General features: G+C 56.4%; 4 protein-coding genes across 4 annotated transcripts; 1 reads left to right on the top strand and 3 right to left on the bottom strand.

Annotated features, from left to right (window-relative positions):
* Nucleotides 1–1,067: 1,067 nt before the first annotated feature.
* ino80 (chromatin-remodeling ATPase INO80) lies at nucleotides 1,068–6,663 on the bottom strand. The gene is made up of 4 exons (XM_073697379.1): nucleotides 5,951–6,663; nucleotides 5,329–5,865; nucleotides 1,499–5,276; nucleotides 1,068–1,437 (listed from the first exon to the last, which is right to left on the bottom strand). Exons 1-4 carry the CDS (start codon nucleotides 6,485–6,487, stop codon nucleotides 1,229–1,231), a joined length of 5,061 nt encoding a protein of 1,686 aa, XP_073545228.1. The 5' UTR covers nucleotides 6,488–6,663; the 3' UTR covers nucleotides 1,068–1,228.
* A 1,864-nt stretch (nucleotides 6,664–8,527) lies between these two features.
* BDV59DRAFT_209756 (zinc-dependent alcohol dehydrogenase) lies at nucleotides 8,528–10,311 on the top strand (the record flags this gene model as incomplete). Its single annotated transcript, XM_073695446.1, has 3 exons — nucleotides 8,528–9,178; nucleotides 9,277–9,631; nucleotides 9,687–10,311. 3 exons carry the CDS (start codon nucleotides 8,528–8,530, stop codon nucleotides 9,731–9,733), a joined length of 1,053 nt encoding a protein of 350 aa, XP_073545227.1. The 3' UTR covers nucleotides 9,734–10,311.
* BDV59DRAFT_195002 (putative GABA permease) lies at nucleotides 9,899–11,981 on the bottom strand (the record flags this gene model as incomplete). The annotated part of the gene is made up of 8 exons (XM_073692484.1): nucleotides 9,899–10,071; nucleotides 10,126–10,510; nucleotides 10,569–10,655; nucleotides 10,715–11,247; nucleotides 11,296–11,443; nucleotides 11,509–11,572; nucleotides 11,639–11,819; nucleotides 11,891–11,981. The coding sequence occupies 8 exons, from the start codon at nucleotides 11,979–11,981 to the stop codon at nucleotides 9,899–9,901; spliced, it is 1,662 nt and encodes a 553-aa protein (XP_073545226.1).
* A 460-nt stretch (nucleotides 11,982–12,441) lies between these two features.
* On the bottom strand, nucleotides 12,442–17,223 carry BDV59DRAFT_195001 (sodium/hydrogen exchanger 3; the record flags this gene model as incomplete). The annotated part of the gene is made up of 6 exons (XM_073692483.1): nucleotides 12,442–14,321; nucleotides 14,375–14,524; nucleotides 14,594–14,625; nucleotides 15,271–16,528; nucleotides 16,585–16,911; nucleotides 17,073–17,223. 6 exons carry the CDS (start codon nucleotides 17,221–17,223, stop codon nucleotides 12,442–12,444), a joined length of 3,798 nt encoding a protein of 1,265 aa, XP_073545225.1.
* Between the last annotated feature and the right edge of the window lie 182 nt (nucleotides 17,224–17,405).

The raw sequence follows: 17,405 nt of genomic DNA, 5'->3' as shown, positions 1-17,405 counted from the left end.
GCCCGCTCTATTAGAGCATTCCGCCCTTGAACCCCATTTCTCCCACCACTCAGGAGGCATGATGCCTAAGACCTCGACATGTTTCACTGCTACAAGGTCCGCGGAGGGGTAAAAGGCGTCAAACAAGGGCCGCTGGCCATAAGATCTCCCAGATAAGACACCCAAGCGTCCAGATATCTGAGGAAAAAGAGAGCGGTCTATCTGAGAATCTGGCCTCCGTTGGCTGGAGAAGAGGAAGAGTCTTAGAGACGAAACTGGGAGTTTCGTGTGGATCATAAAACTCCCCAAAGTTGCCCAGAATGATCATCTCCTCACCAAGAGATATCTCATTACTAAAGACACCGAACCATGCGGGAAAGAATACGTGAGAAGGCACGCCATCCGATAATGGATTTCCGTCGAGACGGACGACGGGCTCGGACTCTGGCTCTCCAGATTTCTCGTATAGCTCTGGAATGGTAAACTGATCGATCGTTCTAGGAAACTGGACTTAAATGTTTCCAAGATGAAGGTCTAGAAAATGGAGTCAGCGAGGAGACCTACCTAGTCTGAGTTGTCACATACCGCCATGAACAATGTTTTGACTGCGGGAACGCAACTCCCCAAAGTAATTGAGTGATTATTGATTGTGCGTGCGACCTTAGGCGGAAAGAGTTTGCAGACTGGCGCATCTTTGGTATGGAGCAAGCTCATTTGTGCAGGTAGGGTTACAAGATGTCGGTGCCTACCATTAGGAGCAGAGAGCCAAAATACATCAACGAGGGGTGAAACGATCTCTTTGCCAGGCCTATAAGGCGCACCTGTAAGACTCTGCCAGTAGCAGTCACCTGTAAAGCAGGAGATCTTAAAGTAATGCGTTGCAGTCACATTCAGATTCCAGGAAGGACACCAAAGAATGTATGACATACAATAACGTACACCTGTCTATTCCCATTCCCAAATCACAACAAACACCCGCTTTCTTTTTGCTTCTTCTTTTCGCCTCGATCATCTTCCTCAACCCCGTATTATGACCATGGTTCAATCGTAGTAAAATGCAGAATCATATGTTGATACAAAAGGTAGCCTCTCAACAAGCTGCCATGAGCCCAAACCCATCGGAAAGTAAAACAAATAATGATAAACATAAAGGGTAAAAGAAGAAGAAGAATGAGAAATCTGATCGGACTGTAGCACATCTCACACAAACGCCCATAATCCCAATCCACATCAAGACAAGTCGAATAGACTAACTGGGCCCTAGACCGCCATCACCATCAATGAGACGTAAACGTTCTTTTGTCGTCTTCGCTCGCTTGGACGTGCCTTTGCCCCCGCCACGCCCTCGTCCCCGCTTGGGAACAGGCGTCGACGATGGTGTACCGCCCATTTCTGCGGTCGATACTGGGGTGGCAGCACCGGATGGTTTGGCACTGGCATCATCGAAGTTTCCTTCGCCTGTTGAAGCAATGTCTCGTTAGTGCTGATGCGTTGCAAGGAGATACGTGCGGCAACATACCTTCGTGATACATATCATCCAACGTGATATCGCGCTTTCGCTTCTGGGCAGCCTTCTTTCCGCCCTTGCTGGAGCCGAACACTTCCCCACGGTCCAGAGCCTCTTTCTCCTTTTGTTCAATAAGCTCAGCCTGCTCGTCGTCTGCGAGCCACAAGGCGATATCCTTGGTTCGGCTCTCACGGTTGCGTGTGTTGAAGTCAACGCCACCGGCCGCACCTCCGGTGATGACAACCCGCTGCACTTCTTCCTTCTGTAGTGCACGCTTGCGGATCCGCTCTTCGATTGTACCACGCGTGATAAGACGGTACACCGTGACCTGTCGCGTCTGTCCCAAGCGGTGAGCACGGTCCATAGCTTGGGAGTCAATGGTTGGGTTCCAATCGGAATCGTAGAAGATGACTGTATCGGCCGCAGTCAGGTTGATTCCGAGACCACCAGCACGCGTAGACAAGAGGAAGACGAAGATCTCTGGGCGTTGCTGGAAATCGGCCACCGTATCACGGCGGTCTTCCAGCTTCGTGCTACCATCCAACCGACAGTACTTGTAGTTGCGGTAGGTCAGGTACTCCTCCATCAGGTCAATCATCCGGGTCATTTGGAAGTAGAGCAGCACACGATGACCACCCGCCTTAAGCTCGCGCAGCAGCTCGTCCAGCTTGGCCAACTTGCCGGAATCCGTGACAAACCGACGCATCGAAGGTACTTCAATGTGGGTGTAGCGTCCCTTGACGGAGGTCGGCTGCGGCAGCATAGGAGGATGCGAGAACGGGACAGGATCCAACTTCTTCTCCAAGATCTGCTCTTCCAGCTGTCTTGTAGGGGTATCGAGCAGCGCATGCCGCACCGGAACATTAAACAAGGCATCGTTCATCTCTCTTTGTGCTGCAGGGGCAGAGGAGGAAATCATAGCCGGCGGTGCTGATGCGGCGGGACTGGCACACGGTTCAATGACGTTGAGGCCCTCCCGTTCGAACGTAGATTGCGACACAGTCAACAATTCCCGCATGTAACCTTCTGGCGTAATCTCATGGACTGCGTCCTGGTCGTTCCGCGCGACAATGTTCAACATCGAATGCGCGAGGGGCGAGCCCGCTTCGTCCTCGTCGTAAACAACATTGAGTCGAGACAGCCGGTTCGGCTGACCACGACGGCCCACCGCTCTTTCAAAGACACCGCGATGAGACTGTTCGTACGCCTCGCCGATGGAAGTATCCACGAAGCGTAGGAAGGAAAAGGCACCATCCTCCTTGATGCTCTGTCTGATGTTCTCTGGCGTGAAGATATTCATCATGTGAGCCAAGTACTTGCCACGGAAGCCAGCGTGCAGGTTTTCCGGTCCAGCGATGTCGACTCGTCCTGCGGAGCTGCACAGAAGACGAGGCAACGGATACTCGATCAAGCTGCGGGTGGAGTAACCCACATCAACGAACTGACCTTCACGAACGAAAGACGCGGTTTCGGCGAAGTATGCCGTGGTCAGCGGAGATTTGGTTTCCGCTCGCTCAAAGAGATCAGGATGGTTGCAGACCTTCCGGAACTGCATGACCAAGTTCATTAACGTCGTACTGTCCGCTTCATCGCCCACGGCGGCCTTTTCAATAAGGTCCATGATGCTGACACGGTTCCGCAGGTTAGTGTAGTAGGCTCGTTGGCGGTAGGTGAGGTCACAGAAGACGTCCTTTTCAACCTTGTCTCCGAGTTCCTGCTGGACGTGTTTCTTGACACGTCGGAGCATGAATGGCTTCAGAATCATGTGGAGTCGCTTGAGCTGATCCTCGTTCAGCTTCGTGTTACTCTGCGCATGAGACTCGATGTCCTTGGAGAACCATTCGCTGAATTCATCGTGAGAGTCAAACAGCGTAGGCATGATAAAGTGAAGCAGAGCCCACAGCTCCTGCATGTTGTTTTGGATGGGTGTACCCGTGAGGAGCAGGCGGTTACGGCAATGGAATCCCAGAAGATTCTTCCAGCGGGAACTCTGTGAAGATTTGATGGCCTGGGCTTCATCGAGAATCATGTACTGCCACTTCACCTTTTGGAAATACTGTGCGTCGAGAACCACCAGCTGGTAGGAGGTGACCAACACGTGGAACTCGGACTCCTTCGTGTAGGTGATATGCTTGCGATCCCAAAACTTCCGAAGAATCTTACGGTCCTTAGCGGAACCCCAGTAGGGCAGAACCTTGATGTCGGGAACGAATTTGGTGATTTCCTGCTGCCAGTTGTGCAGAGTCGAGGCAGGAGCAATGACCAGGAAGGGACCCCAGATGTTGTGAACTTCGGCGAGATAGGCCATGACGGAGATAGACTGGATAGTCTTACCCAGACCCATCTCGTCGGCAAGGATACCGTTGATACCTTGTTCGTACAAATTGACGAGCCAGTTCAGTCCCTTCAACTGGTACTCCTTCAGTTTCGCAGTAAGCATGCTGGGCTGTGAAATCTCGATATCGCCCAGACTCGTCGGGTTCTGGAAGTTCAACTCGCCCTCATCCATGGTGGCCATCGGGTCCTCGGCATTGTTGAACGCCCGAGCCCGATCCTGGGCCTGCTGGACGGCGTTCTGCGCATTAGCCATGGCTGCCTGCTGCAAGGCCGTCTCATCTTCGGCATCGAAATCAAGATCCTCGAAATTGGTAACACCGGCTCCAGCGCTGGGGATCCCGGAAGGCAGGTCCGCCTTGGGCTGGGAGGTCTCGCCTGCACCGTCGACGGCCGTATCGCCAGACTCATCTCCCTCGGCACCTTTGATCTTGCGGCCGATGAAATGGGAGTACAGCTCCGTCTGCGAGATAAGGAAGTTGAGTTTGCGACGTTGACGATTGGCTTCACGCTCCGCCTCTGCCTTTTTAGCCGACTCGATCTCCTGTTTCTCGGCGAGACGACGCAGATCACGCTCCTCTCGTTCATTGCGCTTCCAGAACGACATCATTTCACGCATAGTCCGCTTGGCGCGGGCCTGAGTGTCTTTCGTGCTCTTGTTGGTGCGTTCCTGCCATTTGCGAGACTGCTTGCTGGCCAGCTGAGCAGTCTTCCGCAGATTCTCTTGGCGCGTGCTGAGGGAAAGAACTTTGACGCGGTAGACCTTGGGAATATCCTTGCGGGCAATATCACGCCAGATCTGTTCGTAGATCTGATTGTAGCCCTTGGAGTCATACGAAGACGCGGGAATCGGCGTGGCTTCCTTGGAAAGGGCACCCTTGCGGGGGTCTCTCCGATCGTCCTTCGAGGCCAGCGAATACGAATCGTCATTTTCCAGCGCTGCATAGGCAGCTTCGGCCGCATGCTTCTCGGCCTGTTTCTGCTCCTTCGACTTCTTGGGTCGGGTGACGGGACCACCACGACCGGACTTGCGTCTTGACGGGGAACGGCCGATATGGAATGAGCTGGTGGTACCTCCTTCGAGGTTGGGGGCGAGCGGAGTGACTTCGCCAATCTCCTCGGGAGCCGTGATGCCTTCTAGAGCCCTCTTGGTTGTCTTGATCTTTCGCTGTGCGCGTTCGGCATCGCGCAGGTACTTGGCCTTCTCCGCAGAATCCTGGGCGGTGTTGGCTTTGTGCTCCGCCTCCAGCTTCTTCTGCATTTCCAGGCGCACTGTGTTCTCCCGGCGTCGTTTGCGCTGCATGTCCTTCTTACGCTCCTTTTCGTCCTGGACCTCCTTGGCCTGGACCTCGGCGACGACGGCGGATTCGTTGGCCATGCGGAATCGGTCCATGCCGGCTGCGGCTTGCTTCTCGAAGGTCTTACCGAGCTTGATGAGGAAATCGTGACGGCGGCGCTAAAAGCGTGTCAGTCAGAAGAAAAGACGGGCCGACGTGTGCATTCCATACCTTCCGTCGAATGTTTTCGGCCCGTTCAGCACCCACCGCCCGTTTTTTACCCTTGGAGGTGTAGCGTTCAAGCTCCCATTCAAACCCAGGGCTTTCCACGTCGCTCTTTTCCATACTGTCCAGCTCGGCCATCACCCGATTGATATACTCCGTATCGCGTTCCGACAGAGTCCTCCGTTGGGCGGGGGCCCGTGGCTGAACAACGGCTTTGGAGGGATCCAGAAGACCATTCGGGGCAACCGACAATTCGCCCGTCTTGGGGTCCTGGTCTGCATTCCGACGGCGCTTCTCCGAACTTGGTTTCTTCTCCAGCCGAGGCAGTGGTGTCACTGGGGCCGGTTCCAAGTCCTTTGGAGCAGGCTGCGCCCGGGAGGAGACCAAGGGAGGGGGACTCCGTCGGACAGCGCTCACGGGAGCAGGGGCGAGGGGAGCCGCAGCAGCTTCCGGGGGAGATTGTTTGCGAGGCGGGGAGCGGTCTTCGGTCGGACCAGATAGGATACTGGCGAAAGACATAGGATCAGCCGCACGAGCGGGCTTCTAGGCGTATGACATGACAAGGTTAGCGATGAATTCTCACGTCATACTATGCAGCTCGTGAGGGGACCATTGGGGTCACACATACCGACTCCTGGGCGGGAGGCGAGGCGGGACGGGCCTCTCGCATCACCGAGGGGGAATACGTCGACACCCCATGGGGAGCCCTGGCAAATGTTGAGTCCATCTCCTTCTTCGGGGACAGCTGTGGAGGGCCGTCTGGACGAGCGGAGGGGTGAGCATGAGAAGCCGGCGAGTGGCCGTATGGGGCGGTGCCGTTGCTGGATAGAACGGCGCCCGAATACGGCCGAGGAAGGGGAAACTGGGGAGTTCCCGCGGATTGATGGGGCTGGAACTGCGAGGAGGACTCGGGATGGTGCGGAGGCGGCGCGGCGCCATTCAATGGCGGCAGGGTGCCTGGTAACGGCGACTGCGCATGGGGATGGTGAGGACTCCGCGACATGGCGGCAGGCTGCGACGGATAGGCCGGAGGGGTATGGGGAGGGTGTTGCTGGTACTGGTCATTGTTCGAATAGAACGGTCGGCTCTTATTCGGAGGAGAGTAGACCGGGTAGCGAGACTGCTGGGTCGGGGACTGAGGGTTGTACGGCGGAGCCCCCGACATGATGGTGGCCGCGTTTGGCGGAGACGCGGGAATTCCGGCTCGACGGGGATGAAGGGAAGCAGAGAGAGATGGATTTGAGGGGCAGAATGGTGGTTAGGAGGAGACGAACGGGGCGAACGGGAGAGGAGAACCCATGCGCGAGCCGATGACAGGGGGATTGAGTTGGCAGCAGTGCGGTTGATCCACGCGTTTGGACGGTTCCAGAGGGTTGAACTGGAGAGAAATTAAATTAGGACGGGGCGGGCGAGGAGAGGGAGAGGATGAGGAGAGGGATGGGAAAGGGAGGCGAGATGGGAAGATGGATGGAAGATGGATGGATGGGAAGGATGGGATGGAGGAGGTGGAGGAGGCGAAAGGAAGGAAGAAAGCGAGAGCGAAGAAGCGCCGCGCTGGTGGTTTGGTGGTTTTGCGGTTGAAGGGAGCGTTACCGACGGTGTGGTGGTCACCACCTCACGTTGGGAGGTGGTGTGCCGGGAGATCTCTGAGGGTAGAGAAGATAGAGAAGAGATTGAAGAGATTGAGGAGGGTGAAAATGTCGAGAGATTGAGGCGATGCAGGTTGAGGCGGTGATCTAGGGAGAGCCAGGGTGTCGTGGACTATGTAGATCTAGATGGAGTCGGACGAGGAGACGGAGGAGAAGGTGGTGGGCGAAGAGAGACGAGGAGGAGGGGAGAGAGAGACGATGCAGTGATGGAGTGACCTCAGAAGAAGCGGATCCTCCATGGGGGTGAGGAAGAAGAAGTCGATGAGGGAGAAGTTGATCGCGACGACGAAGACGAAAGAGTTGGCGATGGTTCGTTTCCTTTCTGGGCGATTGATTACGGTATGAGTATTACCAGTGGTATTGGGGTATGTCCCCCCCGGGAGGAGTGTATTGACGGTCCTGTACGGTCACCCTCGTCACAGCATCTTCCTCGTACCTTTCGTCCATATCCAAGCAGACAAAGATCCAACGGCATACTGGTATGCCCTCTAATTGATTGTAGACATGTATTTAAAGAACAAAGGCACCCTCTTATTGTTTGTCGCACTCTCCGATGGCGAGCCGCCAGCTGACCAGATGATCAGCCCCCGTCGGTATCAGATCCTGCACAAAGATTCCAGATGATCAATCTTGGACTGGTCTACGGAGTGCAATCACCAGGCTATATCTGATGACTGTGGCGCTATTCTCAGTCCATCACTGCAGGACACAGTCTAAACATTAACTCCACAAAGGACTGCAGACAGCTGTCATGTTCGCAGCACCCCGACGATGGTGGTCCGACAGTACGATGAGTGCATGGTGGCGCTGGCCAGACCATGACAATCAACCCACAGTTACCGGATATTTCTCAAAGATGGCTCAATTCATAGGATGGACGGAGAAGTGTCCGTCTCAGGAAGTATAAGGAAGTACTGTCTGGGTAGTATGGAGTAGGACATCTGTATAGGGCTACGGGATCACCTGACCTTCATTGAATCACCATCAGAACTCGAACTTCCAAAGACAACGCCCATCCAACGGTCTCTATACACCCTCCCAGTTTCCATCATACCTTCTGCTTCTCCTATTCCTCTCTCCTGATCGGCATCTTTCTCTCTCTGTCAGCCGCCGCATTGGGAAATCCGAAATTGCGGAGAAGACGGTGCTCTCGTGCTGATGACGTCCTCTACTCGTTCTCCAACGTTGCACCACCATCATCGGCCAATGGCTCGAGATCTCCAAAGGCCAGGCCCAGGGAATGGATTGCATTCCCTGAGATGAAGCCGTTGGATCATGCATTATAGCACCATCTACCAGGGGGGAATCGCCGACATACGAATCGCAATCTCCATCAGTCCGAGCAGAGACAGAACCAGAAACGTCATTCGCATTCATTTACCTGCCCTTCCATCAACCACCCCACCCCGTACATGACCCTTATAAATTCTACCAAGAGTCTCCCAGCCGCCTACCTGGCCGACCTCACCTACCTCTACATCCACCCTTCACCCTCCATCCCCTCAATCCCAACCAACACCACCACCACCTCCACTACATCTCCCACACCACCAACCATGTCCCTCCCGACCAAACAATGGGCCCAAGTGGTCGAACAGAAAGGCGGACCGCCCGTGTACAAGGAGATTGCCGTGCCCAAGCCCGCGGCCGACGAGATCCTCGTCAAGGTCCACTACAGCGGCGTGTGCCATACGGACCTGCACGCGATGAAGGGCGACTGGCCGCTGCCGCTGAAGCTGCCGCTGGTGGGCGGCCACGAGGGCGCGGGCGTCGTCGTCGCCAAGGGCGAGCTGGTGCACGAATTTGAGATTGGCGACCACGCCGGCCTCAAGTGGCTCAACGCCTCCTGTCTGTCGTGTGAGTACTGCCAGCAGGCCGAGGAGCCGCTGTGCCCCAACGCCCAGCTGTCCGGATACACGGTCGACGGCACCTTCCAGCAGTACGCCATCGGCAAGGCCGCGCTCGCCTCCAAGATCCCCAAGGACGTGCCGCTCGACGCCGTCGCCCCCATCCTCTGTGCCGGCCTCACCGTCTACAAGGGCCTGAAGGAGTCCGGCGCCCGCCCCGGCCAAACCGTCGCCATCGTCGGCGCCGGCGGCGGCCTCGGCTCGCTGGCCCTGCAGTATGCGAAGGCCATGGGGTTGCGTGGGTTGGCCATCGACGCGGGTGAAGAGAAGCGCGCCATGTGTGAGAAGCTCGGTGCGGAGGTACTACTTCCCCTTCCCCCCCAACCTCCATCTCCTTCACCCCAAAATCCTCTCTATCCAGTCTCTACCTACTTGGGTGGAAGCTAATAGCAAGATAGGCTTACGTCGACTTCGCCGCCTCCAAGAACGTCGTCGAGGACGTCAAGGCCGCCACCCCCGGAGGTCTGGGCGCCCACGCCGTGCTGCTGCTCGCCGTCGCCGAGAAGCCCTTCCAGCAGGCGGCCGACTACGTGCGCTCGCACGGCTCAATCGTGGCCATCGGCCTGCCCGCCAATGCCTACCTCAAGGCCCCCGTGTTCAACACCGTCGTGCGCATGATCAACATCAAGGGCAGCTACGTCGGCACGCGTCAGGACGGCGTCGAGGCCATTGACTTCTTCGCGCGCGGCCTGATCAAGGCGCCATTCAAGACCGCCCCGTTGAAGGACTTGCCGAAGATCTTCGAGTTGATGGGTTCGTTCCTCCCCCTCCATATCCCCCTCGTGCGTGGTCTAACCCCGAACAACAGAGCAGGGAAAGATCGCGGGCCGCTATGTGCTCGAGATCCCTCAGTGAAGCGGCTGAAGCTACCGCGGAGGCTAGTACGAGATTGGATGGACGATGTTGATGACGCTGCATGAGAAACTTCCCTACAAGTAATTGCTTTCATTATTCCAGGAATGAACAGAACAGTACCAGTCCCTTCTGCAACCTCACTCCTATCTACAGCATCCACCACCGTCACTCCCCCTTCTCGGGACTGACGCCCTCCAGCCGCGTCTCGGACGGATTCTCCGACGCTCCCACGGTCGTCTGCGGGCCCTTGTAGATCTTCCGCGCATACAGCACGTAGTACAAGAGCGCGCCACCCCAGAGAGCGCCGTTAATGACAACCGTATAATTCATATCCTGGGCTATACGGACCGCTTAGCAGAAACAAAGAAAAGAAGGGAAAGGGACAAACGTACGCGTCGGAGACGGTCCCAACGTAGGGAACATGCAGAGCAGAATCGCAAACGTCAGATACACCACGGCCGTCACGGCAATCGGCTTGCTCAGCCACCCCGTGTAGAACTCCCCCGGGTGGAACCGGTCTTCGCCCCAGACCAGTCGACACAGGATCGGCGTACCCCAGGCGACATCGTTGCCCGCGACGGCGAGCGAAAACAGCGCGTTGGCGGCCGCCGCGTTGATCAGCGACAACAGACCGACCACGATGGCGGCGACCACCACGCCCCAGATCATGCGCACGGGCTGGAAGCGGACGCGCTTGCTGACGTGGCGGAAGAAGGACGAGAAGGGAAGGGCGCCGTCGCGCGAGAAGGCCCAGCTTTGACGGGAGGCGGCGATCACCTGTTACTGTTTAGAAGGCTGGATCGGATCAAGTGGAAGGGCAGAAGGATATACACACCAGACTCAACCCCATGAAGAATTGCACCAGTGCCACGACGACCATGAACCCAAGGGCGCCAGGTTTCCCTAGCGCATCGTAGTAGATCTGGCCGAACATTGGAGGTTAGTAGCTAGCTCCCAGGTCACCGACATGTTCGACCGTACCTGCGCCATGGGCTGACCAAAACTCGACCCGAGCACGGCCTCAAGGTCCACGTTGATAACGGCCGCAATAACCGCCAGCGACAGAAAGCCCAGGATTCCGCACAGTCCGCTCGACCAGAGGATGCCCAGGGGCACGGCGCGCGCGGCATGGGTGGCCTCCTCGCTCATGTGGACGCAGGAATCGAAGGCGCCGATGGTCCAGATGGGCGACAGCCACGCCAGCATGAAGGCCCAGCCGGTGGGCCAGGTGGTCAGGTTCTCGACGTGGCCGAAGACGTAGGCACCGGAGTTGATGTCGCCGCCGCGAACGGCCTTGCCGATGGGGAGGGCGAGCACGGTGGCCAGCACGAGACCGACGTTGGTCACAATGCAGGCGGACTGGATCTTGGGCATGATGCGAGCGAAGAACGTCGCCATCAGACCGTGGACGACCACGCAGCCGACGTACGTGCCGTAGACAACAGGCCGCGACGCGGTCCAGTCGCCATCCCGGGCGATCGAGACAACGGAGAGTAGCATGGTCGCGAAACCATCTGAGATGGGTTAGCAGAGGTTGTGTCGTGCGGAGGACGGGGCCGTACAGTCGATCGAGCAGACTCCGCCGAGAAGGCCGATGGTATTGCTGTATCCGACGACAAAGCTCAGCGGATTCTTCCACTTCTCCCCGCTATAGTAATGTGTCCAGAAATAGAGACCCCCGGCCGTGGGCATGGCGGATGCCAAATCCGCCTGGACGGTTGGCATTAGGTTAGCATGCAGGCGACACAACAGGCAACGCAGGGAATGGACCATACCATAGCCAGACCAACAATAAAAATGAAAATACTAGCAAGTAGCCAACCTATAGAAACTGTTATCCTCCATGCGCCTGTTCCAGCCCTGGTATTCCCTTACCCTATTCACGGTCAGCCTGCAACGACATACTCGCCCGTCCTTCCTTCCGTCAAGGAGAGAATTACCCAAACCATGCCCACGGGGCCTGCAGGAATCGAAAAGGAGAGCGTAGAAGCGATAGACGGCAGCAGTCCCATAATACTGAACGCGATAGCAAACACCTGGACGGTGGAGTAGTGTCGCCGAAGCTCCTGCTTATACCCCAGGGAGGCTGGAAAGCATTAGCATCCCTCGTCAACCATCAATCATACAGCTGTCTCCGGAGCAAGCAAAACGGCATACCCAACAGCTGCGAATCTCCAATTTCCGCCGGGGCTTCCTCCCCGACCTCCGGACCCAGTTTGGACATGAAGTCCGTCGACTTTTCCGCCATGACAAGAGCAAGGCAGTCTGGAAGCAATTGATCCGCAGCAAAGACAAGAGACCGGCGATCCACGCCGCTTATAAGCCTGTCGGACCAGCAGGGTGACGCAAGGGCAACGGGATGCCACCGCGTCCAGTGCTTGATAAGCCGATAGGAAGCGGGGATGGCGACTGGCAAGAGGCCAATTCCGCGGCTCAAGCTTTCTTCAGCGACAATCAGCAGCATTGCCGGGGATTTGGTCGTATCAGCGATCGTCGACTCCAACCGGCGGATCGGGGAAGCAGGAGGGCTGAGCGGCCAATGTGAAGTCTCGGTGGCGGCTGATAAGAGATACAGGAGGGGAGAGTTGCCTGTTTGAGGGAATAACGAGAGAAAAAAGACATACGACGTTCGTATCTACAATCAAACACCGCAAGGAAATAATCAGACAGTATCATTGATCAAGCGCAAATATACGTATACATGTTCTCTACACCGCTCCAGGCCCCTTGTGGTTTGACTGGTCCAGCAGCAGTCGGGGCTTGATATAATCCTCGTCCAGCTGTCGGAACCAAGCCGCGTGATCGCCCGAGGGTCCGCCGGAGAAGAGATCTCGAAGCGCCTCGCGTGCGCTCAGCCCCGTCTCGCGCCGCGATGGCGAGATGCTGGCCGAATGAGGGGCATTCGAGTCAAGATGCTGCGACGGCTGCGAGGGGGACCGTCGCAGTCGCGATGCCGTCGGTGCCGTTGGAGGCAGATCATCGTCGGATGGGCCGTCCTCTTCCAGATCGAACGCAAGCTGGTCAGGGTCGGGAAGTCGGCCCCTCCCGTTGGAACGCAGGCCAAACTCATCCTCACTGGCGGCACTGCTACCACTGTCCGCCCCACCGCCGAGGAGAGTGGCAGTCGAGGACCGGTCGCGTGTCGTTTGGGTGTCCTTGGGGCTATAAGCGTTGGAGTAGAGTCGGGCGTGTCCCTTGCCCCGTCCTGACGACGACGGGCCGGGGGGGCTGGGTCGTCGGTTGTTGCCGCTGGAATAGCTATCGTTTCGGTCTCCATGTCTTCGGGGCATCCCATCAAGGGGGATGGTCGAGTCCGTCCGGCGTGGGGTGTACCCAAGGGCAGTATCGGAACGCTTATAATATGTGCCACCATTGGTGACTTCGATATCGAATTCGTCATCGGACTCGATCTCTTCGACGACGCCGGTCCGGATCCCAAGGATCTCCAACATCCGCGCGGTTGTACCTCCAAAGATAATCACCGTCAGCACGACCACCACCAGCACGGTTGCTCGCAACGCCGGCGCGTTGACCCCTTTCAGGCCCGCCGCCAGAGCCACCCCGACCGCACCACGCAGACCGGCCCAAAAAAGCATCGCTTGGTATGCGAAAGGAAGCTCATCCGCGACCTCCATCCCACGGCGGCGCGCGCGATACCGGATGAACCAGTTGATCGCCTTCGACAAGGGGAACACGGCCAGATACCGAGCCAGGCAGACCCCAAGCACCGTCACCATGATGAAAAGCGGCTTGAACTGGAGGTGGCGCTGGACGAGCATGTCGAGTCCAAGGTAGATGAAGATGAAGTTCTCCGAGAGCTGTGCCATAACCTGGAACAGATATTTGGTGGTCAACTGCGTCCGACGCGACATGTTATAGTAGGCGTAGTGTTTCAGGGTGATCCCGCAGAACAGCAAGGAGACGATGCCCGACAGATGAATGCCGTTGGAGAAGAAGTAGCTCGCATACGCGATCAATACGACCAAGCAGCTTTCGATCTTCGGCATGCGCCGGACGTGGGTGTACTTGAGTCCCAGCGCGGTGATAATCCCCACGACGACGCCGATCAGCATGCTACCGAAGAACACCAACAGGAACAGGCCGATGGCCTCGAACAGGTTAAGAAAGGTCAAGGAGCCGGCGTCGCTATCCGCATACTTCTGCGCAGTCTCGAACAGAACAATGGCAACGGCGTCGTTCAGCATCGACTCGCCGAAGATGACCGTGTACAGCTTGGGTTCGACCTTGTAGAGGTTGAAAATGGCCAGGATGGTAACGGGGTCTGTTGCCGAAAGAGTGGCCCCCACCGAGATGGCCTCGACAAACGAGATGTTCAGCCCGTCCAACGGAATGCGCGTCCATACGAATAGGACCAGTCCGAGGACAATGGCGGAGATAAAGGTCCCCGCAAACGCAAAGGTCAAGATGGTGCCGATGTTTCGGAAGAAATTCGCCTGGTGTAGTTCATATCCCGACGCCAGGATAATCGGAGGGAGGAGGAGGTTAAAGAAGAACTGGTAGTCAAAAGTCACGGCGTCTTGAATGGGCGAGTCGGGGCTGAGGCGAATAATCAGTCCGACAAACATGCCTGTCGCATCAGATCAGAAACCATCCCAACATCAATAGAAGATATCCCCGTACCCGCAAAGATAGACAGCACCGTTTCGTGAACCGCTTGGATCTTCTTCTGTTGGAGGAGGTAACTCGTAAAGAGCGCAAACATCAACAGGGCAATCAGGATAAAAAGCGCCCAGGAGCTAAAGATCTCCTTGGTACCGGCCTCCGGAGCATCTGTACAGAAATGCGACTATCAGACCGGACATTCTCGTACGCAGGGAAACAGATCGTGAAGGTGCATACCGTCGTCAGGATCCGACTCCGAATCCGCCGCCCTCCCTACGGGAACGAGAACTGTCAGCCACCGCGCGTTCACAACAAGGAACGGGTCCATCCTCCCCAGACAGCCAAGATCAACGGACAATGAACAAAGAACACTTACGGAGCAGGTGGTGAAGGGCGTCGCCCATAAGTTGGCCAGCCATTGTTCTATCCACGCGGCCACCACCAACAGATCACACGAGACAGGTAGCCCCAGCTGAGAGTCTCTGACGCCAAAGAACAGCTCTCATAATCCACCGAGACGCAGGCGCACAAGAGCGGAGGACTGGGAATCACTTGGGGGGAAGAAGGGAGGGAGAGGAAGAAGTGGACACGCCAACGAGATGGGTGGTTGAGAGAGGGATAAAGTGGCCGGCGGGACTGCGGGCGGCGGTTGACGAATACATTTGGCAGATCCGCTCAGGAGCTCTTTCGCCCGGCCCGCTGATCGTGACGGCATCAGGGAAAGTCACAATAAAACCACCCGAAATTTTCAGATTATGGATTATTTCCCCAGTAAACGCCTACCGACAATGCAGCTATACACAAACTAAATGGGACAATTAATCTCCCTTTTCTACTTTCGAGTCCCTTCCACCAGGCGGCCCGTCAGCCATGCCGCCAGAAGGGCGGCGCAACCGCCAAACCGCAACACCCACCCGACACTGTCGTCCCAGGGTTCTCCTCGCGGCTTCTGGAAGACCTTGAAGATACCGCTGCAGATTAAGCTCGACAAGATCTGGGGGGCCGATACCGCCACATTGTGAAGCCCCAGGATGATTCCCGCCTGAGCCAGGTTCTCATCGTCTTCCCCCTGCGTCTTGACAGATCGAGATGTTGAGCCATGCTCGAGGTCATCGCCATTAGGGTGCAGAGTCTCCCCGTCGAGTTCTGCAGGATACACCGCGCTGGATTCCTCCATCTCAGACCGTTGTCGGCGGATTCGACGTTCGGCATCGATTCGAGCCACCTCCGCAGAGATCAGGGCAAACGGTGCCCAGAGCGTCAAAGCCCACGAGATCCCCACCAGCGCAATCACTACCGTTCCAGCCTGGTACTGGTAGATGAAGAAGGTACTGAACATGCAGAGTGCAAACAGGACGTGTGATAAGAGCCAGGCGCGGCGAAGAGTGAGGCCGGGGATCTGTAACTTGGAGAGCCATCTCGGGCCTTCCGCAGATTTACCCTCGTGCTCTGACGGCATATTTGGGGGAGGTTCAGACGCCGACCCCACCGGCAGGCTGGAGAATGACATCCTCCGAGGGCCTAAGAAGGGCTCCTCGTCTGGCGGTGTGACAGCCGTTCCATCCTCGGGCGCGACCACCCGTTTATACGTGGGAACCACAAAAACAGGCAGTGTAATATTCGTAATGAACGAGATGATGGCATATATCAGCAGAGCAAATGTCCCGATCCGGGTGGCCTCGTCCCAGATCTCGTTGATCTCCTTATCGGGCAGATTCGGATGCTCGTCAAAGATAGGATTAACGTAGAGCTGTCCGATGTAGGTTGTGGCGTAGAACAAAAAGGGAAACCAGCCAACCCACGCAGCCAGCTGGACCTCGCAAACTTTCGCAATCTCCGGGGGCAAGTATTTAATGGACTTGAACACCTGCTTGAAAAAGGTCACGACGCCCGGGTTTCCAGAACTGGGCGGTGCATCGAGTCGCGGATCCCGTTCTTTTATGTATAGACAGCTGATCAATAACGTTATCCCAAGGGAGAACGAAGCGAGTGCACACAGCACTTTGAACTGGGTGTCTCCCAAGAACGGAAGGTACTTTGGCAGATGGACATATCCAAAGATGTAACCTAGGATATTGCCCACGCCGGTGAGTCGACTGGCCCAAGCGTTTGCCGACTCCTGCTGATGAACCGGCGCATTGTCAACGATAAAACATCGGATTCCTGCTTGGACTGGAGGCGAACGGGTGAGCGAATCTCATTGGTTCCGCAGGAGCTGAAGAACCTACCAGTGTTTATAGCAAAATCAAGGCAATACATGAAGATCGTCGCCAGAATAATGATCACAGTCCTGGTCCCGGTTGACTCAGGGTCCACTCCAAAGATTCCTAAAAACCCCCCGACTATCTCTTGCACCCATGCAAGGGCGAGCAGAACGATGATAGTAGCCGCGCCACCCACTATCATGAAGGGTTTCCGTTTGCCCCACGAGACACGGCAGTTGTCACTGCAGATGCCAATGTAGGGCTGCACAAGTGTTCCCGTCAGAGGACCCGCAATCCAGACAAAAGCCAGCAAGGCCTTGCTCATCCCCAGTGATAGGAGGTATGGCTGTACTCAACCCTGGTCAGTCCAGGGAACGACATGACGGAAAGACTTTCCACTCACCGATCCATTCGACAGCTCGACGGACCAAACTATCTGGAGACTATACGCCAACACGTCATCCTCCATTCATTCGGATTGAAAGCACCAGGGCCAAGGCCAACTTACCCACCAATGCTGAGCGTCAACAAGAACAGGTACCAGCTGCTCTTGGTCTCCGACAGATCATGGGCAGCACGATCTCCGCCATTATGGTTTACCGTATCAACCGGCCTCACTAGAGGGGATGTTTCATCCGCAGCTGGATCATCGGGGCTCGTCATTGGTGTAACTGGGTAAAAGGTATGCGGGTGTAGGGGTCTGAAGAGCACGGCAATCGCTAGATGGTCAGATCAAGCCTTCATAGAAATAACATCCCCACACGGATGCGGATAAGCGCAAGCGGAGTACGACCAAGTCAGGCTCAGCAAGTCAGGAGATCATCCAGATTGCGACTTTCAGATTT

This window comes from Aspergillus ambiguus (assembly GCF_047715705.1).
Source record: "Aspergillus ambiguus strain CBS 117.58 unplaced genomic scaffold BDV59scaffold_32, whole genome shotgun sequence".
Lineage (NCBI taxonomy): Eukaryota > Fungi > Ascomycota > Eurotiomycetes > Eurotiales > Aspergillaceae > Aspergillus > Aspergillus ambiguus.
Note: the sequence above shows the minus strand (reverse complement) of the source record. Positions and strands in the feature narration are given on the sequence as shown.